The sequence below is a fragment of the Giraffa tippelskirchi genome, chromosome 9, assembly GCF_054371585.1.
Source record: "Giraffa tippelskirchi isolate mGirTip1 chromosome 9, T2T-mGirTip1v1.2.pri, whole genome shotgun sequence".
NCBI lineage: Eukaryota > Metazoa > Chordata > Mammalia > Artiodactyla > Giraffidae > Giraffa > Giraffa tippelskirchi.
Genome location: NC_137283.1, coordinates 57,532,906 through 57,558,065, shown reverse-complemented (window position 1 = coordinate 57,558,065; position 25,160 = coordinate 57,532,906). Strand labels below are relative to the sequence as shown.

General features: G+C 45.9%; 1 protein-coding gene across 1 annotated transcript in view; it reads left to right on the top strand.

Moving 5' to 3' along the window:
• Window positions 1-25,160, top strand: part of KBTBD12 (kelch repeat and BTB domain containing 12) — a 51,148-nt gene that overhangs the window by 9,448 nt on the left and 16,540 nt on the right. The window contains exons 2-4 of the mRNA XM_081526602.1: window positions 667-1,848; window positions 6,014-6,284; window positions 9,131-9,281. Coding sequence (XP_081382728.1) covers window positions 779-1,848; window positions 6,014-6,284; window positions 9,131-9,281 — 1,492 coding nt within the window. The 5' untranslated portion in view covers window positions 667-778. The remainder of the gene's footprint in view (window positions 1-666; window positions 1,849-6,013; window positions 6,285-9,130; window positions 9,282-25,160) is intronic.

Genomic DNA, 25,160 nt, shown 5'->3' with positions numbered 1-25,160 from the left:
CCCTGGAGTGGGAAGCCGGCTCACCGCAAGCGGAGAGCAGCCCAGCCCGTAGCTGGGGAAGGTGGCCCAGCACCCAAGACCCAGTGCGCCGCAGATAGAGAAAGTCATGTTTAAAAAGGTGCCCATCTATTCTCTCTTCATTCACCTTGGCAGGGAGGTCTTTCCAGCCCTCCTAGAAAAATCTCTGCCATTAGTTAGAGAAATATTATTTGTGGTTAATAATGTATTGGTTTTTCTTTTTCTTTTTTTTTTTTTTTTTTACAATCAATGCCATTATTTTAGATACCACAGTAGTTGTCTTTTGTTGGTTTTTTGTTGTTGTTTAGTCACTAAGTCGTGTCTGACTCTTTGCAACCCTGTGGACTATAGCCCACCAGGCTCCTCTGTCTATGGGATTTCCTGGGCAAGAATACTAGAGTGGGTTCCCAGTTCCTTCTCCAGGGGATCTTCCCGAACCAGGGATCGAACCCGAGTCTCCTGCTTGGCAGGTGGGTTCTTCACTGCTGAGCCACTAGGGAAGCCCCCAGATGGTTGTCTTAATATAAAAAGTCTCTGCTTGGAATGAATAAATATTTACTTATAAATTCCTCTTAGAACTAATGCTGCGTGTTTAAATTTCAGACACTCTTTTTCTTAGAAGAAACCTGCCTCTTTTCTTCCCCTCAGGAATGTTTCATGACATCTCTGTTGCTTGATGAGTAATCAGACATGAAAACAGGCCCTCAAGAACCAAGCTACGTTTAAAGAAGACTTCCTTAGAGACGTTGGAGAGGACACCATGGAGTGCAAGTCTGAGGGGAAAGAAAAATACCAGCACAGCTTGAACTTACTGAATAAAATTAAGAACATGAAAGATTTAGCAGAAATGATTGATGTTGTAATCATCGCAGAAGGGGAGAAGTTCCCTTGCCACAGACTGGTCCTGGCTGCCTTTAGCCCTTATTTCAAAGCCATGTTTACCTGTGGGCTCCTCGAGTGCACCCAGAGAGAGGTGGTGCTTTATGACATCACGGCGGAAAGTGTGTCGGTGATATTACATTACATGTACCACGCAGCTTTGGAGATCAGTAACGCCAATGTGCAGACTGTGGCCATGGCTGCCTACTTCATGCAGATGGAGGAAGTCTTCCAGGTGTGTCAGAAGTACATGATGGCCCACATGGATGCCTCGAACTGTGTCGGCATCTATTATTTTGCAAAGCAGATCGGAGCGGAAGACTTAGCCGATCAGTCGAGGAAATATTTGTATCAGCACTTTGCCGAGGTGAGCTCACATGAAGAGATCCTGGAAGTGGAGGCGCACCAGTTCCTGACGCTTATTCAGTCGGACGACCTGAACGTGTCCAGAGAGGAGAGCATTCTGGACCTCGTTCTGAGGTGGGTCAATCATCTCCCGGACCGACGCACGGAGCACCTCGTGGACCTTTTGAAGCAGGTTAGGTTGCAACTGGTCAGCCCTTCCTTTCTGAGACAAGCCCTGAGGAGGAACACGGTGCTTCTGTGTGATGCAAAGTGCATCGACCTCATTCAGAACGCGTTCAAAGCCATCAAGACGCCCCAGTCGCAGGCCCTGAATCTTCGTTACGGCATGGAGACCACCAGTCTCTTGCTGTGCATTGGCACCAATGCTTCAGGGATCAGGTCAAGACATAGGAACTACGGGGACGCCAGCTTTTGCTATGACCCTGCATCGCGGAAGACCTATTTCATCTCGTCTCCCAAGTACGGGGAGGGTTTGGGCACCGTGTGTACTGGTGTCGTCATGGAAGACAACACTATCATCGTGGCTGGGGAAGCCAGCGCCTCTAAACTCTCCAGACAAAAGAGCAAGAACATTGAAATCTACAGGTTTGTATCCAGCGATGTGCTTGTAAGTTTGTTTCCATTATCTTGCTTTGACATTGGCAGCAGAAGTTACTGCTGAGAGATCATGTTTTAAATCACACCTATTCTGAATTACCCTGTGATCATGTATTTTACATAGAAGTAAAATTCATAATGAAAGCATCCACATTATTTTCCCTCTCCCTTTCATTGTTAAGAATCCGCCTGCGATGCGGGAGACCTGGGTTCAATCCCTGGGTTGGGAAGATCCCCTGGAGAAGGGAAAGGCTCCCCACTCCAGTATTCTGGCCTGGAGAATTCCATGGACTGTATGGTCCATGGGGTCACAGAGAGTTGGACACAACTGAGTGACTTTCACTTCACTTTCATTGTTAAGAAGATATAGATGGAGTTGCTGAGTTAAATGTGTATATTTCACAATCCCTCTGTATGTTTTCATTCAGTTTTCACTGTTTATCCATGCGCTATAATCGCTTTGATTTTGAATAGCTGCATATAACTTTTAACAAGAAGAAAAGTTTACTAACAGTGACTCCTCTGAGCTGACACTTTCTAGTTCACAATTCAGAGTAATAAGTGATTTTTTTCATGACCAAAATGTACTATGTAGCCTGTCAGTTTTCTTTCTGTGCCCTTAATGAATGGGTCTTTCCTAAACCTCTTGGAGGAGGAAATGGCAGCCCACTCCAGTGTTCTTGCCTGGAGAATCCCATGGGCAGAGGAGCCTGGTGGGCTACAGTTCATGGGGTTGCAAAGAGTCAGACATGACTGAGCGACTAACACCCGCTTCCTAAACCTCTAATAGTGTAGAACGTTGGCAGCCAAAGAATGCTTCAACTTGGAACTGTAGGAGGAGAGGAGGGTCTGCTTAGAAGTCTCATCTGTCTAGGTCTCGTGTGTGAAGACAGCAGGAATTCAGCCCTGAAATGGACCTGGGTGGCTAAGAGCTGTGCACGTAGGTCCTCAAGCTCTCCTTACACACTATCCCCTCTCGGGGCCCTCAAGCCAGAGTTTCTCAGACTTTTCGCTCGGGAAGTGCTTCTCGACAGCAGAGTGGGGACAGAGAAAGGAGAGGTCTCTCCTTAGCTGTCATCTCCTCGCATGGCAGGACCCGCTTCAGACTCTGGCGGGGCGCCCCTCACCTCCTCACATTGAAGGCATGTCGCTTCTGCCCAGCAGTGGGGGCAGGCATGGAAACCCAGCTCATTGATTGCCCCTCTAGCCTCTACCCAAGGCGACAGAGCCGCCCCTGAGTGGGGGTGGGTACAGACCCCAGGTCCCTGGGGGAAGGGGGCCTGGGTCTCCTGAGGGGAGTCTCTGGGCCCCTGACACTCGCTTCCTGTTGCTCTTCCCCTTGGAGCCTCAGGTTCTTTTGGTCTCTGCTTTGTTCCTCAAAGAGGTGCAATTCTGCCATCAGACTTCACTCTTTACAATCTCCAATCCTCTCAAAGTGTGTGTTTTGATCCTTAAATGTCTCACCTCCTAACTGTCTTCAAAAGCCCACTCTCTATTTGTCTAACTACACACCCTGCGTTCCCTTTCTTCTCTGTCTTGAACTCACCCTGTTTCACGTCACCCACAGGCTCTCCCACGTTGGGCAGAATTAGAGTATCAGTTTCCCTCCTCACTTCCCCCAGTGATGAACTTCCCCCAGTGATGAAACTGTCAGCAAGGCAAATAAAGAGATAATCAGAAGTGTTTGCTGTTATTGTTGCTCAGTTGCTACATCGTGTCTCCTTGGGACCCCATGGACTGCAGCACACCTGGCCTCCCTGTCCTTCACCAACTCCCGGAACTTGCTCAAACTCATGTCCATTGAGTCACTGATGGTATCCAACCATCTCATCCTCTGCTGCCCCTTTCTCCTGCCTTCAGTTTTTCCCAGCAACAGGTCTTTTCTAATGAGTCGGCTCTTCGCATCAGATGGCCAAAGTATTTGACCTTCAGCTTCAGCATCAGTCCTTCAACTGAATATTCAGGGTTGATTTCTTTTAGGATTGACTGGGTGGATCTCCTTGCAGTCCAGGGACTCTCAAGGGTCTTCTCCAACAGCAGAGTTCAAAAGTATCAGTTCTTTGGTGCTCAGTCTTCTTTATGGTCCAACTCTCACATCCATGCATGACTACTGGAAAAACCATAGCTTTGACTATATGGACATTTGTCAGCAAAGTAATGTCTCTGCTTTTTAATACTTTGTCTAGGTTTGTCATAGCGTTTCTTCCAAGGAGCAAGCGTCTTTTAATTGCAAGGCTGCAGTCACTGTCCACACTGATTTTGGAGCCCAAGAAAACAGAGTCTGTCCCTATTTCCACTGTTTCCCCATCTATTTGCCGTGAAGTGATGTGACTGGATGCCATGATCTTAGTTTTTTTGAATGTTGAGTTTTAAGCCAGCTTTTTCACTCTCTTCTTTCACTTTCATCAAGAAGCTCTTTAATTCCTCTTCGCTTTTTGCCATTAGGGCAATATCATCTGGATACCTGAGGTTACTGATATTTCTCCTGGCAATCTTGATTCCAGCTTGTGCTTCATCCAGCCCAGCATTTCCCATGATGTACTCTGCATATAAGTTAAATAAGCAGGGTGACAATATACAGCCTTGACGTACTCCTTTCCCTATTTGGAACCAGTCTGCTGTTCCATGTGCAGTTCTAACTGTTGCTTCCTGACCTGCATACAGGTTTCTCGGGAGGCAGGACAGGTGGTCTGGTATTCCATCTCACCAAGGGAACATTTCATGCAAAGATAGGCGCAATAAAGGACAGAACTGGTGTGGACTTGACAGAGGTTTGTGGTAAGAGGGCGCAGTCTTTGTCTGTTTACATTTCTGCGGTATCGTGTCTGCTGCTTACGCTGTTTATCTTTGCCAAGATGCTCTTCAGTCTGCCTCTACTCTGTAGTTCACAGATTCCCATGCAGACATCCTTCTTCTTGACTTAAAAGAGGAGGTAGATTATTCGCACTGTAGTAGGTTGTTTCTTTTTTAAAAATGCACCTTCCATCTCTTTCATCGCTCACGCTTTGGTAGACAAGCAGCTGAGGACGTGTCGTCTTTAGACCGACAGCCTCTGAAAGGACACCGCGTGCTTTCCCACCGTTGTTGTCTTCTTTGTGACGCATCCAAAACAGTAAGCTTTACAGCTTCATCTGGGCGTTCTAGCTCCTCATTCTTAGTTCAAAATGCTGAATCAATTACCAGGTCGCCCAGCAAACATGTACTTCCCAGCCTCCAAGGGATATATTTTTGTTCTTGGCCTCTTAAACCATGTCTCAGAAAACAAAAACTCAGCTTTTGAAGATTTTTTTCTTTTACGTGGACTATTTTTAAGATCCTTTATTGGATTTGGTACAATGTTGTTTCTGTTTTATGTATTGGCGTTTTGGCGTAAGGCGTGTGGGGGTCTTAGCTCCCCCACCAGGGATGGAACCCACACTCCCTGCGTTGGAAGGTGAAATCCTAACCACTTCCCAGGGAAGTCCCCCAGACCCCAAAACCCACGTTTTCATTCTATTGACATATTCACCGTCTGTTTCAGCAGCCCCCACCTGTAGACATCTGATCCTCCCTTCTCTAAACTACTATACAGTACAGAGTAGTGGTGAAAATATTGTCTCTGCTGCTAGGAACTCTGGTTTCCTGCCTAGAATCACTGAGAAGACAGCTGTTCTGAGGTTTGATGAATGTTGACGTTCAGTTTGTGACCAGTCAGACAAACCTGAAGGAAAAGAGCAATCTTCTGGTGGAAAAGAACAATCTTCCATCTTCCCTGTCCAACCCAAAGTAAAATGTCGTCCTAGGGAAGAATGTAAGAATTGGTCTAGAACAACTGGGGAAAATGCTTGTAATATGTTCAACTGTCAAATGTTTGATGCAAAATAAGTAACCTATGCGTAGAAGCTGTACTCTCTATAGAACACACATAATTTTTTCATCTGTTTCCAAACAGAACCTTTTATTCTTATTTTCCATAATTTTCCTGGGGTTTTTCAGGCACGACTTAGCGATCAAACAATAGCAACGCGTATCACTATCTTATATTGATGTTTTTTACCTCTCCAACTAGAAGAACCAAATCATGTTGTTTCGGTTTGGAAAAGAAACTTGTGTTTCTTTGGCAGGTTGTTTTCATGTAAATCTAATCCTGGTTCTCTCTCTTGTTAATTCACAGGTACCACGACAGAGGAAGCCAGTTTTGGGAGAAGTTATGTATGGCAGAATTTCGAGAGCTCTATGCTCTGGGTGCCGTCCGTAACGACCTCTATGTGATAGGAGGACAGATGAAGGTTAAAAACCAGTATCTTATCACAAACTGTGTTGACAGGTACTCCGTGGAACGGGACACCTGGAAAAGGGTGTCTCCGCTTCCTCTGCAGCTGGCGTGTCATGCGGTAGTAACGGTGAACAATAAACTCTACGTGATTGGAGGCTGGACCCCTCAGGTTAAGAAAGCTCCTGTGTGCCTACTCGGCATGGCTGCGCTGAGCCTGGCTGCTCTGTTGAAAAACGCTGCAGTTGTTGAATGCTAAAAGAGGGTGGCTCACGTTTTTGGTAACATGCTTTTGATGTTATAGAATATTAAACAGAAGATTTTAAAGTGTGAAAGCAGCTTTGTTGTTGTTCAGTCACTAAGTCATGTCCGACTCTTTGCAACCCCATGGACCATAACCCACCAGGCTCCTCTGTCCATGGGATTTCCCAGGCAAGATACTGGTGTGGGTGGCCATTTCCTCCTCCAGGGGGTCTTCCTGGATCAGGGTTCGAATTGCATCTACTGCATTAGCAGGCGGGTTCTTTACCAATGAGCCACCTGGGAAGCCTGATAAAGCAGCTTAGGGGAATGAATTTTAAAGTGAGTTATTCTAGACCTGACTTCAGTCAGCATTTGTGCTGCGTTCCTCAAAACCTGCCCCATTCTTGCAGACGATGAAGGAGGCCTGCACTGAGGGCTTATGTGTGGGAAACATCTAAGCTCGAGGCAGAGAAGCCGGAGGCCCACCCTGGTTCTGTCTGCACTACAGCTGTGTGACTGGTCTTAGGTCTTTTTCATATGAAACTTCTCACTCTGAGTGGGAAGTTGAAATACTTATCTGTGATGTCATAGCCATTTTCTCAAGAGGGTACTGTGATTTTAAACCCCTGTGTCCCTGCTGGGCATCAGCAGAAGAAGAGACCAGAGGCCAGACTGAAGTGCGGCGAGGCAGGGCCGCAGGATGAAGGAGCCCATGGGCTGGGACCACGGTGGTCCGTTCCTTGCGCTGTGGTGTCCCTGCCAGCACCTGGCGCTGTCACAGAAGTCCCACCCGGCTGCCTTCTGCCCCGGCCATCAGTGTTTGTAAAAAGATTAATCTCACTAGCTCACTGTCTGTCCCCACGACATTGTCACTGTTGTTCAGTCGCTAAGTCGTGTCTGGCTCTTTGCAACCCCCAGGACTGCAGCACGCCAGGCCTCCCTGTCTATCACTATCTCCCAGAGCTTGCTCAAACTCTTGGCCATTGAGTTGGTGATGCCATCCAGCCATCTCATCCTCTGTCGTCCTCCTCTCCTCCTGCCCTCAATCTTTCCCAGCATCAGGGTCTTTTCCAATGAGTCGGCTCTTTGCATCAGGTGGCCAAAGGACTGGGGCTTCACACAACACATACTAGTTTTATTTTTGCCTGTATGAGTTCTCCTTTCTCCAGATTTGCTTCATGATACATCAGTTGTCTGACACGTCTTTTTGTAATCATTTCATGAGCTTCCATTTTGCCTTTTAGGATATATCATACTTGTTTTTAAAGTTTTGAACATCATGTTTAATACATGTTTTAAGTTCACGCATCAAAAATTAACTTAGATTTAATCACAGCTAGTAGCTGAAACCTGACATAGTATTTGTAATTAAGCTTTTCAGAGCTATTCATTACATAGTTAATTTTGCATGAATATGCTCCAAATAAAAGCTTTCCTTCGATTTTTTTTAACGCTAAAATAGAGATTAAACACTTAAATTATAAGGAACATTAAAACAGTAAAGTCAGTATTTCCTGATTTATAATGTCTTTAAACATGTGACTATTTCCCAGATAATGAAAGCCTTTGCTAATCTGTACAGAATACAATGCATTAAATTGCAAGGTAGCCTGGGGCTGTGATTGCAGTATAGTGATTATAACCCTGAGCCAAAACTAATTGCATGACTTTCATAAGCAAGAAAATTATTTCTGTGTTGAACACCTGCACGAAAACAAAAAGCAGAAGACACTTAGTCGTCTTTAGCCTGACGTCCTAGAAGTTCCTAACACGTCGCAGACAGAAAACAGTACTTCACCTGAGGTTTGTTACTATTGTTGTTGCTGGAAATTTAGGAGTAGGGAAAGCCACATACATCTATGTGTGTTTAGCTTCGAATGTCTCTACACATTTTATATATATATATATATATATATGTATACATACACACATTTATTATATATATATTTATATACATTTATTATACATATATAATAAATGGGGCTTCCCTGGTGGCTCAGTGACAAAGAATCCACCTGCCAATGCAGGACACATGGGTTTGATCCCTGATCCAGGAAGATCCCCTGGAGAAGGCAGTGGCAACCCACTCCAGTATTCTTGCCTCGAAAATCCCATGGGCAGAGGAGCTTGGCAGGCTACAGTCCATGGGATCTCAAAGAATTGGATATGACTCAGCAACTGAACAACAAACGTGAAATAAATACATAAAAATAACTCCAAATAATTTCTACTAATCCCTATACCTTTAAAATTAAATTCAAACCATTCCTATACTATGGTATAAAAATACTCTCATTACTAAAACACTCAATTGTTTTTGTAGCTTTGCTCTATTTGGATTATAGAAAGGTTATAAAAAAAAACGCCTTATAAATTATTAAAGTTAGTTTCTCACAAGTATTATTTAATCAACCACTATAAAGTTTGGTAAAATAAAATTACACTTTAAATACTGTTCAATAAACCTTGGCTTCATTTTTTAAGGCTTTGCAATGCTTCATTTAAAAAAAAACCACTGTATTGTCTCCCTGCTAAAATCACAGGTTCTTTGCTAAAACCAACACCTTAGCCCCATTAGCACAGAATATAAATCCCTCCGCTATTGACAGTGTACTTATAATCCCAAGCCTTGGGATTTGGAGTGTCTGTGAATATAAGTCACTGTAGTTAACCTCTATTTATCTTGTTGGCTGTCTGCTTTGATTAATTGCACTCATGCGCTCACAAAGATGTCTAAATGGGCTGTTATTATATTGGCTGTCATATTTCATATAGATGGATCTTCCTGACGAAGAACCTGATCGATTAAGCAACAAGCTGTTGAGATACGACCCCAGCCAAGACCAATGGACGGAGCGGGCGCCCATGAAGTACTCAAAGTACCGGTTCAGCACAGCCGTGGTCAACAGTGAGATTTATGTTTTGGGTAAGGAGAAGCTAAATGACTCCTTTTATTTTTCTCAGCAGTTTGCCTCCATGAAAATGAAATATTCTTCCTTCTCGCATCCCAGTTCAACTATACACACGACTAGCCCCCGATTTTCTTTTATTTTCTAGAGCACAGTCAGATAAGATTACATGAAAGTCCATTGATGTGCTGAAAGCAGTTACTTTTATAGAATTTTTAAGTCATCTGGAATCCAAGAACAGTAGTGATACATCCTTATATATACCCACCAGGTAAAATGCTGTGAAAAGGCAATAAGCCTTTGACCACCTCACATGGATCAAACATAGGCTTTTACAACCAACTGGTTCTCCGCACTAATTAAAGAGGTAGGTAGAGGGTAAAAAAAATACCACAGGTTATGCCAATCCCCTCCACTTTGCCTCACTCACCAGAATTCTACTAAGGTGTTATCAAATGATGTTTTATCTGAATGCATTTGTCCCTTATTTCTGGAATGAGTGTGTGTGGTCTTGTGTTGCCCAATAGGGGTTGGTGAGAGGCTGGTTCCTTCCCACTGAGGTGGATCCAAGCGACTCCAGAGCATCATTGGTGCCTCCCTGCCCCTCCTAGTCCTCACCTAAGCTGCTTCCCTCCTCCTAACGTCACCCTCCGCCAGTCTGCCTTTCCTCTCCCATGAGCATGGGAAGAGGCTGAGATAGGCTGAGTGCACTGGTAAAATGATGCTGATTCTTTATTTCAACCCCTTCTGCAAAGCTGGCCAACTGGCAAAAATGATGGGTAACACAAAAGTGGCAAAAAAAAAGAAATATAGGCTGAAAGCAAACCAAGTCTTTGAGTAGTTTCTTTCTCTTTTTTTTTTAAGCTAAATGGAAGCCATTATCTCTTGGCTGCGTGCACAGTATGAAGCAAAATAATTAATGCACTGCAACATTAATAGTTGTGTGATTTTAAGAACAAGAACATTATGCCACATGATTTATGACTGCCTCAGTTAGGAGACTCACTTGAGATTATAATTAAGCTTTTCCTCTGGGTATACATTTGTTGCTTTTGTTATAACCATATGCAGTGCCATCGCCCAGTAGAGATAGCATCTAAACTAGGATCAATCTCCTGGGGTTGTTGTATATGGAACTCAAGGAGCAAAGGGCTGATCTACTGATTATATTAAAGTTGGAGGCAGTGAAAGTGGGATAGAAGTGATTGTCGATGGAAACACAATCAGATTCCCAGCCCCTCCGCAACATGGAAACACAACAAGGTTAAACATGAAGTGAAACCAACAGTGTCATTTTTGTAAATTGTATAGAAAGGACCAGATGGTCAATACAGAAATCAGATTGATTATATTCTTTGCTGCTAAAGATGGAGAAGCTCTATACAGTCAGCAAAAATAAGACCTGGAGCTGACTGTGGCCCAGATCATGAGCTCCTTATTACAAAATTCAGACTTAAACTGAAGAAAGTAAGGAAAACCACTAGGCCATTCAGGTATGACCTAAACCAAATCCTTTATGATTATATAGTGGAGGTGATGAATAGATTCAAGGGATTAGATCTGATAGACAGAGCGCCTGAAGAACTATGGACAGAGGTTCCTAACATTGTACAGGAGGCAGTGACCAAAACCATCCCAAAGAAAAAGAAATGCAAAAAGGCAAAATGGTTGTCTGAGGAGTTTTTACAAACAGCTGAGAAAAGAAGAGAAACAAAAGGCAGAGGAGAAAGGGAAAGATGTACCCAACTGAAGGCAGAGTTCCAAAGAATAGCTAGGAGAGATAAGAAAGCCTTCTTACGTGATCAATGCAAAGAAATAGAGGAAAACAACAGAATGGGAAAAACAAGAGTTCTCTTCAAGAAAATTAGAAGTACCAAGGGAACATTTCACGGAAGATGGGCACAATAAATGACAGAAATGGCAAGGACCTAAAGAAGCAGACAAGATTAAGAAGAGATGACAAGAATACACAGAAGAGCTATACAAAAAAGGTCTTAATGACCTGGATCACCACGACGGTGTGATCACTCACCTAGAGCCAGACATCCTGGAGTGTGAAATCAAGTGGGCCTTAGGAAGAATCACTACGAACAAAGCTAGTGAAGGTGATGGAATTCCACCTGAGCTACTTCAAATCCTAAAAGAAGATGCTGTTAAAGCGCTGCACTCAGTATGCCAGCAAATTTGGAAAACTCAGCAGTGATGACAGGACTGGAAAAGGGCAGTTTTCATTCCAATCCCAAAGAAAGGCAATGCCAAAGAATGTTCCAAGTACTGCACAATTGCGCTCATTTCACATGCTAACAAGGTAATCCTTAACATCTTTCAAGCTAGGCTTCAACAGTACTTGAAGCAAGAACTTCTAGATGTACAAGCAGGATTTAGAAAAGGCAGAGGAACCAGAGATCAAACTGCCAACATCCATTGGATCATAGAAAAAGCAAGGGAATTCCAAAAAAAATCTACTTCTGCTTCATTGACTATGCTAAAGCTTTTGACTGTGTGGATCACAACAAACTGTGGAAAATTCTTAAAGAGATGGAAATACCAGACCATTTTACCTGCCTCCGGAGAAACCTGTATGCAACAGTTAGAAAAAAAGCAACAGCTAGAACCAGACATGGAGCAACAGACTTGTTCAAAATTGGGAAAGGAGTGCGTCTTCTGTATATTGTCACCCTGCTTATTTAACTTCTGTGCAGAGTACATCATGTGAAATGCCAGGCCAGATGAATCACAAGCTGGAATCAAGAGTGCTGGGAGAAATATCAACAGTCTCAGATATGCAGATGATACCACTCTAATGGCAGAAAGAGAAGAGGAACTAAAGAGCCTTTGGATGAAGGTGAAAGAAGAGAGTGAAAAAGCTGGCTTAAGAATCAACATTTAAAAAACTTAAGACAATGGCATCCAGTCCCATCACTTCATAGCAAATAGATGAGGGAAAAAACAGAAACAGTGACAGATTTTATTTCCTTGGGCTCCAAAATCACTGCGGACAGTGACTGCAGCCATGAAATTAAAAGACGTTTGCTCCCTGGAAGAAAAGCTATGACAAACCTAGACAGCGTATAACAAAGCAGAGATGTCACCTTACCAACAAAGGTTCATATAGTCAAAGCTATGGTTTTTCCAGTAATCATGTATGGACGTGAGAGCTGGACCATAAAGAAGGCTGAGCGCCAAAGAATTGATGCTTTCAAACTGTGGTGCTGAAGAAGACTCTTTAGGGTCCCTTGGACAACAAGGAGATCAAAACCGTCAATCCTAAAGGAAATCAACCCTGAATATTCAGTGGAAGGATGGATGCTGAAGCTCCAATTCTTTGGCCACCTGATGCAAAGAGCCGATTCATTGGAAAAGACCCTGATGCTGGGAAAGACTGAGGGCAGGAAGAGAAAGGGATGACAGAGGCTGAGATGCTTGGATGGCATCTCTGACTCAATGGACATGAATTTGAGCAAGCTCCAGGAGATAGTGAAGGACAGGGAAGCCTGATGTGCTGCAGTCCATGGTGTCCCAAAGAGTCAGACATGACTTAGCAACTGAACACACTCTCCTTAGTTCAAGGATTGTCCATGGACCAGATGCTTCTGGAGGTCAGTTTAAGATCCCTCATGGGTGTGTGTCCAGTTCTGTTTACTTTCTGAAACTCTTTGAAAATGTTCATCCCACGTTAGATCTAAATCAGCAATCTTCCATTCCACTGTATTTTTTCTGAGACTCGTTTTTCAGATTAGAGTCCATTTACAAAAAGAATTGTTGTTTGTTGTTCAGTTGCGAAGTAGTGTCTGACTCTTTGCAGTTCCATGGACTGTAGCCCGCCAGGCTCCTCTGTCCATGGTATTATCCCAGCAAGAATATTGGAGTGTGTTGTCATTTCTTTCTCCAGGGGATCTTCCTGACCCAAGGATCGAACCCAGGTCTCTTGCGTTGGCAGGCAAATTCTTTACCACTAAGCCACCAGGGTATAGTACAAAAAAAGAGTACAAAGTTTTCTGTACCTTAACTCTTGGGTGCATCCAAGAAAACTGAAAGTTTCCTAAAGTCTATGTTTAAATTCTCCTACTGATTCACCTTTATGGGTGTTTGCATTTTGAATCTTTGTATTATTGGTATTTGTCCAGCACCACCTAGATGATCACACAGATAAGGTCTTTGTCTGCAAAAGGTTTATCATCTTACTTACAGGATAAAACTACCTTTAAGTGAGTAGACAATCCAGCTTTGCAGTCTGAGTTCACAGTATTGCAGAAACTTCCTGGCGTTGGAAATTGAGAGAGTCTGTATAGTGACATTTTCCAAACAACTGATGCCAGCATCTTTACCATTTTCTTTATTTGGCTGTGTTGGGTCTTAGTTGCATCATTTGGGATCTTTCGTTGAGGTGTGTGGACTCTCTAGTTGTGGCGCGCAGACTCAGTAGTTACAACGCATGGGCTTAGTTGTCCCACGACAGGTGGGATCTTAGTTCCCCGACCAAAGATTGAACCTGCATTCCCTTGCAATGCATGGTGGATTCTTTTTGTTTGTTTGTTTTTCAGAGTTTTCAAAATTATTTTCTTTCATGTATATTTCCATGGTATTTATATGTTTTCCATTTCATTTTTCAGGAGATATTTATGCAAAACTTGGTAAGATTCTCTGAGAAATCTTTATTCCTTTCTTTTTAAAAAATTAATTAATTTTGATTGAAGGATAATTACTTTACAATATGGTGGTGGTTTTTGCCATCCATCAACACGAATCAGTCACGGGTACACGTGTGTCGACTGGATCAGCAGGGACGTCCCAATGCCAGCAGCTTTAAGTGTCAAATTTTGACCAACATTTTTAACTAGAAAAAAAATTTTTAAGTTATCACATTCTTCTCTATCTCATGAGAAATTACTTTGAAGGAAAGTAATAATTACTGAAGAATTACTAAATGCTAGGTGCTGTTTCCATGTACAGTCTCAGTTCTCACAATAGCCTAGAAGGGAAGGTCTTTGTTTACTTTTATCACCCAAACGGTGTGATTAAATCTGGGATTCAGGCCCAAATCTGTTCCATTTCAAAGCTAAAATAACTTTTAAAAGTGGCTCAGGAGGTTTGATTTGCATTGTAAAGATATAAGTTAAAACCGTGGTAAATGTTTATCGTGAAAATGCCTGTATTGGAAAACCGCATCATCACAGACACCAGGAATAATTTGAATTTAGATGAAAATGACTCCAGAAGTTATGACAGACCAGCAAACAGTGCCTTAGTAAGCTATTGGATGGTTGTCCCTGGAAAACTGTACATTTCCTTCTTAACATACAAACACAGGCACTTCCCTGGTGGTCCTGTGGCTAAGACTCTGCACCTCCAACGCATGGGCTCTGGGTTCGATCCCTGGTCAGGGAACTAGATCCCGTATGGTGCAACTAAGACTTGGCATGGCCAAATAAATAAATAAACGTTCAAAAATAAAATAAAAATTCAGGAAAGCATCTGTCTCAGTTCTTGCTAAAGTGATTCCAAGGTTCATGCAGTTACATGTGTATTTTACCAGCTTCTCTACACAGTAACTGATTTTTCTGGTGGGTAGCTTTCTGGAACACTTAAAATAATTTAAATAGTCTCCATGGAGCCTTATGAGTGAAGTGCGTGTGTGCTCAGTCGTGTCCAACTCTTTGCGACCCTAGGGACTGTAGCCCATCAGGCTCCTATGTCCATGGGATTCTCCAGGCAAGAATATTGGAGTGGGTTGCCTTTTCCTCCTGCAGGGGATCTTCCCGACCCAGGGATCAAACTCGAATCTCCTGCATTGCAGGCAGATTCTTTGCCACTGAGCCAATGATGCCCTTATTAAAAACTCCAGGTATTTAAAACGAGCTGATTTCCACGCAGACTTTTTCCTGAGAGCTCCCTTGAGCAGCCCGTTCTCAGGAAGAGCAGGGAAGAGGGGCTGTGTCTTGACGACAGGACCCTTTGAAATCCTCTGGGAGGAGACCCGTGGAAGGGTGCTGCTTGAGGCCATGCATTTTAAGATGCTTTATATTTTTTTTAAGAAAACTCTTTTGTCATCTGTAGTGAGAGCTCATTATAAGAGACAGTTAAGCTACTTTAATACAAAATATGGCTTAATCCTCTAAAAAAAAGTTGTGAGTGTGCACTGTCATTTCAGAAGCAAGCATACTGTATTCAAAAGTATAACTGTAATCCTCTAAAAAAAGTTATCAGTCCAGTAATTTTAGGTTAAGATATCCTATTGATAGGAGAACATGTTATTAATTCCTTGTTTTCAAGGCTTTCAATCCTACTTTTATGAAGAATAAAGTAGAAAAGAAATTACATGAAGACTCCTTTGTAAAGATTTTTTTTTTATGTAGACCACTTTTAAACTCTTTGCTGAATGTGATACAATACTGCCTCTGTTTTATGTTCTGATTTTTTGGCTGTGAGGCATGTCAGATCTTAGGTCCCCATTGCTGTTCAGTCACTATGTTCGACCCTGTGACCCTCATGGATTTCAGCTCGCCAGGCCTCCCTGTCCATCACTATCTCCCTGAGCTTGCTCAAACTCATGTCCTTTGAGTTGGTGATGCCATCCAACCGTCTCATCCCCTGTCATCCCCTTCTCCTCCTGCCCTCAATCTTTCCCAGAATCAGGATCTTTTCCAATGAGTCAGCTCTTCGCATCAGGTGGCCAAAGGATTGGAGTTTCAGCTTCAACACCAGTCCTTCCAATAAACACCCAGGACTGATCTCCTTTAGGATGGACTGGTTAGATCTCCTTGCAGTTTCCAAGGGACTCTCAGGAGTCTTCTCCAACACCACAGTTCAAAAGCATCAATTCTTTGGTGCTCAGCTTTCTTTATAGTCCAACTCTCACATCCATACATGACCACTGGAAAAACCATAGCCTGGACTAGATGGACCTTTGTTGGCAAAGTAATGTCTCTGCTTTTAAATATGCTGTCTAGGTTGGTCATGGCTTTCCTTCCAAGGAGCAAGAGTCTTTTCATTTCATGGCTGCAGTCACCATCCACAGTGATTTTGGAGCCCAAGAAAATAGAATCTGTCACTGTTTCCAGTTTTTACCCTTATATTTCCATGAAGTGATGGGACCGTTTGCCATGATCTTAGCTCCCCAACCAGGGATCAAACCTACACCCCCTACATTGGAAGGTGAAGTCTTAACCCCTGGACCGCCAGAGAAGTCCTCTGTACACTCTTATTAGTAAAGTTTTGAGAAAGATAAAACCTTCTGGGCTCCACCTCATTAAACCCAACTCTGATGCTCTGTTATAAAACACTGATGGAATGTGGTACCAGGGGTTTTCTCTCTGAGAAAAGTTTTTGTGAGATAAAATTCAGATTTCATAGTATCAGTTACAGTTTTGAGTGCAGTATGCTTTCTTCTGAAACAACAGTGCACACTCATAAATATACCTGGGGTTTTCCTCAAGTGTTTTTAAAAAGCCAAATTGGATTCCGAAGTTCCTTTAACTTGATGGGTCAGGTGAAGTCAAATATAGGAAGTGAGCCGCGAGATCTATTTATGGAAACGCTGAGACCTGCTGCGAGATCTATTTATGGAAACGCTGAGACCTGTCCCAGGCTGGCCCCAGCGGCCACTCAGCCACGTCCCTCTCCACTGCACCACGGGCCCCGGGGGTCACCCCTGAACAAGCCTCCCTTCTGCGGCCGGGTTTCCGCTCTTCCCTCTGCCTTTAAGCCTCTGCGTCTAGACCAGTGCTTCCTTCAGGGTCTGCAGGATGCCACCCCTTGAGGTGGTTTGTATGAACTGGGGGTGCTGCTCTCAGCAGGGCTCTGGCCAGGCTCCTCGGACACCCAGGGGCAGAGACCTGCCTCGCTCATCTGTCCGCATCTGATCTGACTGCCGGCCTGGCTGTTGCACGTGACCGGTGCTCACAAACATCAGTCGATGGAACTGACCTTTCTCTCCTACTCCTCCATCAGGGCAGAAAGCCTCAAACAGCGTCTGAGTTCCAGGCATTGTAGGGAATTTTGCAAAGCACAGATTTTTCACTTTCCTGTCCAGGGAGCCAGCTAACACCAAGTCTCCCCACGTGGCCACGGGGGTCGTTTTCACTGGTGATGGTTCACCACGAGGCGAGCAGTTACACAGAAGGTTCCAGTTGCTGTAGTAAATGCGTGTCAGTGAGCAGTCCAGAGGTGAATTACATATGAGAGGACCAAGCTTCATCATCATTCTGATTTTTCCTTTTTATGTCTTTTGAGAAAATTTGAAGCAATATTTTTTTAAATGTTTTACAAAGTAAGCTTAAAAAAAATTTTTTTCAATTTATTTTTACTTTTTTTTTTTTCTGCTGCACCAAGCGGCATGTGAACTCTTAGTTTCTGCTCCAGGGTTTGAACCTGTGCCCCCTGAATTGGAAGCACAGAGGCTTAACCACTGGACCACCAGGGAAGTCCTCCCTGAAGCAGTTTTTTAAAAATATAAACGTGTCTCACATCACCCAGGCTATTCATTAAAATGGCAGATTCCTGGCCCCAACCTGTGGCGAATTCTGGGCTCGCAGGTCTGAAGTGGGGCCTGGAGTCTGTTCTGTGGGAAGCACCAGGTGACTCTGGTATGAATGCCCCCAGGACTGCACGTGGCAAAGTTCAGATGCTGGGTGAGGAAGGGAAGACGGGACGCCGTGTTCATGGAGGTTTTTTTTTAATATGCTCACAACACTGACTAAGCCTCTGGTGCATTAGCCCACCCCAGGCTGGTTTTTAGGAGAGACCAGCGGTGAAGGGGACAGGGTGTCTCCCCTGGACAGCGTGTGTCCCAGGAAGACAGGTCGGGCGCTGGCTGGGGCTTCCTGTGTCCACAGGTCCTCAGAGCAGGCTCCTGGGTGTGCTCTGATCCCGTTCCAAGAGTCTTCTGGGCCTAGAGATACACTTCTTAGGCTCATGCTGAACAAGAAAAGAAGGTGCTTTTTCAACGGCCAAAGCAGTTCAGTGAGGAGTCCCAGGGCCCCCTTTATTCTGAGGGCAGACTTGAGTTTAGAGACATAACAGCTGAAGTGGCTTTGGACCAGAGAGAATGGCTCGCCGTATTTTTGCAGCCAGTACCCATGAGAAGTCTTTCCAGGGGACCCTGTGAAGGGTTTCCGCCTTGATTACCTGGCCCCTCACTGGGGAACCCAGAATCCAGGGCTCCCAGAGGCCACAGTTCGCCTGAGGTTTTCGCTGGTGAGCTGCAGTCCACGGGGCTGCAAAGAGTCCATGTGACTGAGCGTCACAGCTTAGCTGTAGTCACTTTAATCACGGATATCCTGCAGATCCACAGAGTCGGCAGTTCCACATTTCAGTGTGGCAATTAGTGAGAACCTGTCCTCTGTTGGATCGATATATAATTGTAATGCTGCATTATAAGGATTTCATATTTGCCTTCAATTTCCCAAGACTGAGTTTTAGGCACAAAAAACCCAAAACACACACACAAACAAAAACCTTAAACTTGTTCTCTAGCACCCAGTAGAGACATGAAGTAAATATCCAAAATATACACACAGATGGCTTAAAAATAACTGGAGGGGCTTCCCTGGCGGCCCAGAGGTGAAGAGTCTGCCTGCCCGTGCAGGAGACCCAGCTCTGATCCCCCATCTGGGAAGACCCCACAGGCCTCGGAGGAACTGAGCCCCGGAGCCACAGCTGCTGAAGCTCACACACCCTGGAGCCCGCGCTCCAAAGCAGGAGAGGACACCGCAGCCAGAGAACAGCCGGCCCGGCAGCTAAGACCAGCACAGCCAAAAATAAACATGCAAAAGTATATGTAGATAAAAAGCCAACTAGAAGTTCACAGTGATTTTGACGCTGAAAGCAGAGAATGTCAGAAGCTGCTCCAGTGTGAAAGCTCCGGATGGACAGGGATGAGACCGTTAACGAGAACAGATGAGAAATGTCTGGCGGACGCTGTCTGGGTCTCTGACTGTGTCTGCAGAGGAGCATAAGGAGGCAGACAAAACCTTGAGCAAGTACAGTTTCTATGCTTTACTTTCATGAGAAGAGATAAATTGCTCAAAGCCACACCAACAGCAAGAATTCGTTCAGCCAAGCAAACCTAGGTGTGCTTTCACGCAGCCTGGTGTACAGACCCGTCTGTGTCTGCAGCATGTTGTGGAAACAGTGTATAGTTACTTCTCAGTCCTTAAGAAAACCTTGACTCTGGTATCATCAGTTCACTAAGGCAGGGATAACCTAATGTATGTTTTAAAACAGCGTGAAGAGTTGAAATGGAAAAATTTTAATGCTTTAAAGGAGAAGATATCTATTTTAAAATCCTGTCATTTTGAGTACAATGTATTCTCTTCAACTGATTTATCCTGACTCATGTTCGTGATCATTTTTTAGATACCCCCTTCCTTTCCCCCTTCTTGGGTAGATATAGGAATGAGCACAAATAATCACTTTCTATAAATCATTTTATTTACACACAAGGTCAATAGGCCAGATTTGTTAAGACTTTTTTTTTTTTTTTAGCTGTTCTGTGTAGCTTGTGGGATCCTAGTTCCTGGATCAGGGATCAAACCTGGACCCCAGCTGTGAAAACCCTAGAGTCCTAACCACTGGGCCACCAGGGAAGCCCCGAGATCTTTTCTCTACAGTAATTATTTACCACACACTATCAAGCCCCCTTTAGAAGAACCTCAGGGAACAGAATGATGCATACTCTGCCTTCATACTTTACGTCTTGTGTGTCTAGGTTTGCAAGCTGTGGAGTACATCTGACTAATGCACCTTTGTTGGTTGCCGGAGAGAATTATTAGTATAAACTCAGCCTGTGTCCTGTTAGGTTACGTCCAGCCCAAATTAGGAGAGGTCAGTGACTTTTCAGGCAGGCAGACCTGGGGGAAAAGATGAGCCCAACAGCAGACACCAGCAAGGTCCATACCTGCGCTGGGAGTCCTATATCCTTAAGCAGATTGTGTTTATAATCTGACAGGAAGTGAGTGTTCAGCTGTTTGGACTTAGGGCTTGACCAATTCTAGAAAGCTAGTCATCACTTTGTGTTTTGACAGAAGAGTGGAAGAAGAAGAAAACAGTACCCGCGATGTGGTTAAGGGACTGGACGACTCATGCACTCAGTTTTGTTTTTCGACTGCCCCAGTGAGGAGCGTGGGGTGCACAGGTGTGAACCAGGCACCCTTCTGCCATCCAGGGGCCTGCAGCCCAGTTGCATAGAAAGATACACAAAAGCAGTGTCTTTATAGGAACCTTGATCTCTGCTCAGAGAGCAGCAGGCGCCTGAAGGAGGGAATGGCTGCTTGCAGAGACACAACGCCTTTCTTCGGGGTGATGGTTGAGCTGAGCCTTAAAATAGGGATTTGTCTTCCTGGGGAGGAGAGACCCCTCCAGGCGGAGACCAGCCTACACAGAGGCCTAGATGGGAAATAACTCACTGTTTGGTGACCAGGCTGAGCCAGCCTGGAGCACAGGGTGCCCGGAACAGGGCAGCCTGGGGAGACAGGCAGGAAGGGGAGGACTGGGCAGAGGGGTGGCTGAAACCCAGGCACGCCTTGGGAGATGGACAGACCTGAGACAGAGGGTTCCTGTCTGAGGGTGGCGAGGTGACGGGAGGGCAGTGTGACACCCGCCCAAGGTTCTCACCTCTGCAGGCGCTCCCTGCATCCCCGCTGCGGGCTCGGCAAGGGACCTGCTGGGACCTGCAGGACAAGCTGGTGAGGACGGCCAGGGAAGAAAGGAGGCAGAGATGGGTCAGAGTTTGCAGAAACAGGGGTGAGGCGGGCTGAAGTCCACGGAGGACCAGGCCGGAGGGAAGCCCGGCGGTTGTCCGGAATCAGCCACAGATAAGACTGCAGCTTCTTTGGTGCCTGGGACTTGGAGCCAGAACTTCTGTCAACCATCTGCGTTCCCACTTGACAACTGTCAGACAATTCACACCCTTGAGTTTCCCTCCAAAATCAAGCAAAGTCAAGCGCTAACCAGTGGAACTCGGTCTTTCCTTTCAGCTCCTTTATTTGATTTTTCCCGGTCATCTGTTTTGAAGAGCAAGCAGAATGGATGCACATGGTTATTTTCTTAACAAGAAAAGCTGGTGGTGGACGGGCAGGGGTCAGCGGGTGAGCAGGACGCCGCACAGAGAGAGCGACACCGCCTGGATGGTGAGCTGGACACTCCTGGGCACGGTCAGGGAGTTTGTAAAGGCAGGTGACCCTACCTTTCACCTTGTGCTGAAGGGCTTTTTTTCTTTTACTGAAAATACCCATTAGAGCCCTGCGTTAGCTAACAAGGGACGAGAAGCAAGGGTGTGTCTTCTAGGGGTTCAGGCTTCACATGTGTAACTCCTAAATGAGAGCCGAAGCAAAGCAGAGCTCTTCCCTGGCAGCTCAGTGGCAAAGAATCTGTCTGCCAGTGTGGGTTTGATTCCTGACCCGGGAAGATGCCATAAGCCATGGGACAACTAAGCCCGTGAGCCACAGCTACTGAAGCCCGCACGCCCTAGGGCCGGTGCCCTGCGCCAAGAGACGCCGCCTCGATGAGAAGCCCGTGGACACGAGTACAGAAAAACCCTGCACAGCAGTGAAGACCCAGCACAGCCACACAATCATAAATAAATATGATTAAAAGAGAGAGAGAGAGAGAGCAGACACTGCCCTGGGTGTCATATTGTCAGGAAGAGACTGCACCCCACACGTGAGTCAGAACAGCCCCTCAAGCCAACTCGGGGCAGCCTCACTCCTGGATGCCCCCCCCAAACAGGATCCTCTCACCTGTCTCCCATGTGGCCACCTGACAGCTCCCACCCCCTGAAACGCTTGACCTGATCCACCGTGTCAGGGAGCCTGTCTCCCTGCCCGGAGGTTCAGCTTATCGCTCAGCCCTTCAGCCTCCGATCGCCCTCATCCAACCTCAAAGGAAGCAAGATTCACCCTTACAGTTAGTAAGCCCTTAATCATAGACACACAGATAATTAAGTTGAGAGCAAGCAAACCGAAGACTGCAGTGGCTCCCGTGAACACTGGCTTACTAACACGGCGTCCTGGGACATGGAGGAGGGATGACCATCCCCCCGATGAACACTGGCTTACCAACACAGCACCCTGGGACATGGAGGAGGGATGACCATCCCCCCGGACCTGCTACGTGCTGGCCGCTTGCTCACATGGGTGCGTGGGAAGAAATCAAACTCCTATCCTAGTGGTGATACCTGGGTTTGCAACACACGTCTGCTCCTTACCACTCTCCTCCTTCACCTATAAGTTAATCTTTGCAACGCTTTATGAAACCGAAATTATTACCCAAAACTTACAGATGAGAAAATTTAGACTTAGAGAAATCATGTTGCCCAAAGCTGTCCTGGTGGCTCAGACAGTAAACAATCTGTCTGCCATGGGGGAGACCTGGGTTCAGTGCCTGGGTGGGGAAGATCCCCTGGAGGAGGGCATGGCAACCCACTCCAGTGTTCTTGCCTGGAGAATCCCATGGACAGAGGAGCCTGGCGGGATGCAGTCCATGGGGTGGCAAAGAGTAAGACACAACTGAGCAACCAATGCTTTCACTTTCATTTTCCATTTTCAAAAGCCCACAGGTTTTTTCCGAGGCCCATGGGAGCCGGCAGCAGTGAATATATTTACTAAAGTTGCTAAGGGACTTCCCTGGAGGTCCAGGGGCTAAGACTCCTAGCTCCCAATGCAGGAGACATGGGTTCAATGCTTGATCAGGGAACATGATCTCACATGCTGCAACTGAGACCTAAAACAACCAAATAAATATTTTTTTTAAAAAAAGGAAAAAAAAAAAAAAAGCTTGTTCAGGCATGGAAGCAACTCTGGGAGCTTGTCAGAAGTGCTCCAGAATCACCCCTCCTTTGGGGTCCAGCCCAGAGCAGGACAGAATAAGCCTCCTGATGGCAGCCTGCAGGGGAGGGACACAGGAGCAACCCCCACACTGTGGTCAAGCCCCCATGGACAGCAGGTCCTAGCAGAAGTCAGGGAAGGACCACACCCTGCTGTCTCCAGAACCTAGCCAAGGCTCTGTGTGGAGAGACATTTCAGCTCCAAACAGGGAAAGACCATGATGACCAAACACACAAAGAGTAGGTCTTCATCTTGGTAGAAATAAAAGAGGAGAGAGAGGCACCCTCTTCTGTAATCTACCTCCTCCCACCTCACCCGAAAGACCTAAGGTTTGTGTGTTGCACCGGAGGTCCGCTGACGTAGGACTTGCAAAGATAACTTCTGTTCTCCTGTTTCTGAATACAGCAGGCAAGTCAGGCTCTGGTGGCACATAAATGAGAGATCCGGGTCATCTCACTGAAACTCTAAAGATGCTCTGATCCCATTGCAGGATCAGAAGACTTCTCTCGTAGTGCCGGTGCTGGCTTATTAATAAAGACCATGCTTTCATGGGATGGTTTATCTAACCAGCCTCCACTTTCAGGTTAAGCTCATTAAGTCGCTGGTACTAGAGGGTCATCGAGAGTGTGCTTGGTGGTGGAATTACATCCAGGGGAAACAGGGGGTGCGTTCAGGGGCCGACGGTCAGAAACAAAGGCAGAGCCCGTGTCACCCGAGTGGAGCCTGTGAACTATCTGCCAGCCGAGCAGAAGGCACAGCTACGCAAAAGGGCTGAACAGCACCATGCAAGACAGCGACAGGGAGACGAAAGTGGCAAGCACTCTAATTATCCCAGCAACCTCCAGCATAAGCCCCGTGCTTCTTATACATTATGCTGGGAGAGCTTCCCTGACGGGCTTTATGTGAACTTCTGATCACATCCACGGCACTGGCTGCTGGCTATGCCAGCCTGACGACCAGTGACTTGCATGCCCTCTGCTCGTTTCCACTGACCAGTCTTCCCAAGCGCTCGTGTTAATAATAGGAACCAGCCCAGTAACCTCTCTCTGCATCTCAGGGAGCAGGTAGGTAAGCAGTCTCGTTCTTACCTGATGGGTGGTTGCCAGGGTCAGCGGCTACGGATAAAGCCTCTTCTTTAAGGCCGTCCTGCCCCTCAGACAGAGACTCCCCGATTTGTTGGACGAAGCAGCCTCTGGCCACGCCAGCGCCAGGGGGAAGTGGGTCTGTGAGCGTCAGAGAGCGCAGTTGACTGAGGCCAGAGTGGCCCCTCCTTGGAAGCGCAGCCACTCAGACTTGGCACGGTAATGGGCTAAATTATTCATCCAGGCGGAAAAGAGAGAAAGCGCTAAGAGCTTCCTGTGTTTACAGCCTTCATCCCTGGATTTGTCCTGAGACAGGAAATCAGCCGGGCTCCATCAGCAAAAAGGGGGAAGAAAAGGCTTCACCCCACACTCTCTTCCATCGCCTCTTATGTCTGGGTGGGCCCGACCCGGGTGAGAACAAGCCATTCCCATCAGTTCTCTCACATTCACTCAGGGCCGAGCATCATGCACTGTGAGGTATGACTCGAGTATGGATGTGAGAGCTGGACCGTGAGGAAGGCTGAGTGTCGAGGAATTGGTGTTTTCACACTGTGGTGCTGGAGAAGACTCTTGAGAGTCCCTTGGACTGCAAGGAGATCCAACCAGTCCATCCTAAATGAGATCAGTCCTGGGTGTTCATCGGAATGACTGATGTTGAAGCTGAAACTCCAATACTTTGGCCACCTGATGCGAAGAGCTGACTCATCTGCAAAGACCCTGATGCTGGGAAGGATTGGGGGCAGGAGGAGAAGGGGGCGACAGAGGATGAGATGGTTGGATGGCATCACCGACTCGATGGTCATGAGTTTGGGTAAACTCTGGGAGTTGGTGACGGACAGGGAGGCCTGGCGTGCTGCAGTCCACGGGGTCGCAAGGTGTCGGACATGACTGAGCGACTGAACAACAACAAAGGAAGGAAGACTGAAAACCGCGTGGTGGTGGATGGAAGGGTCATCGGCAGCACACGGATGGGCAAAGGGTTAAACGACAG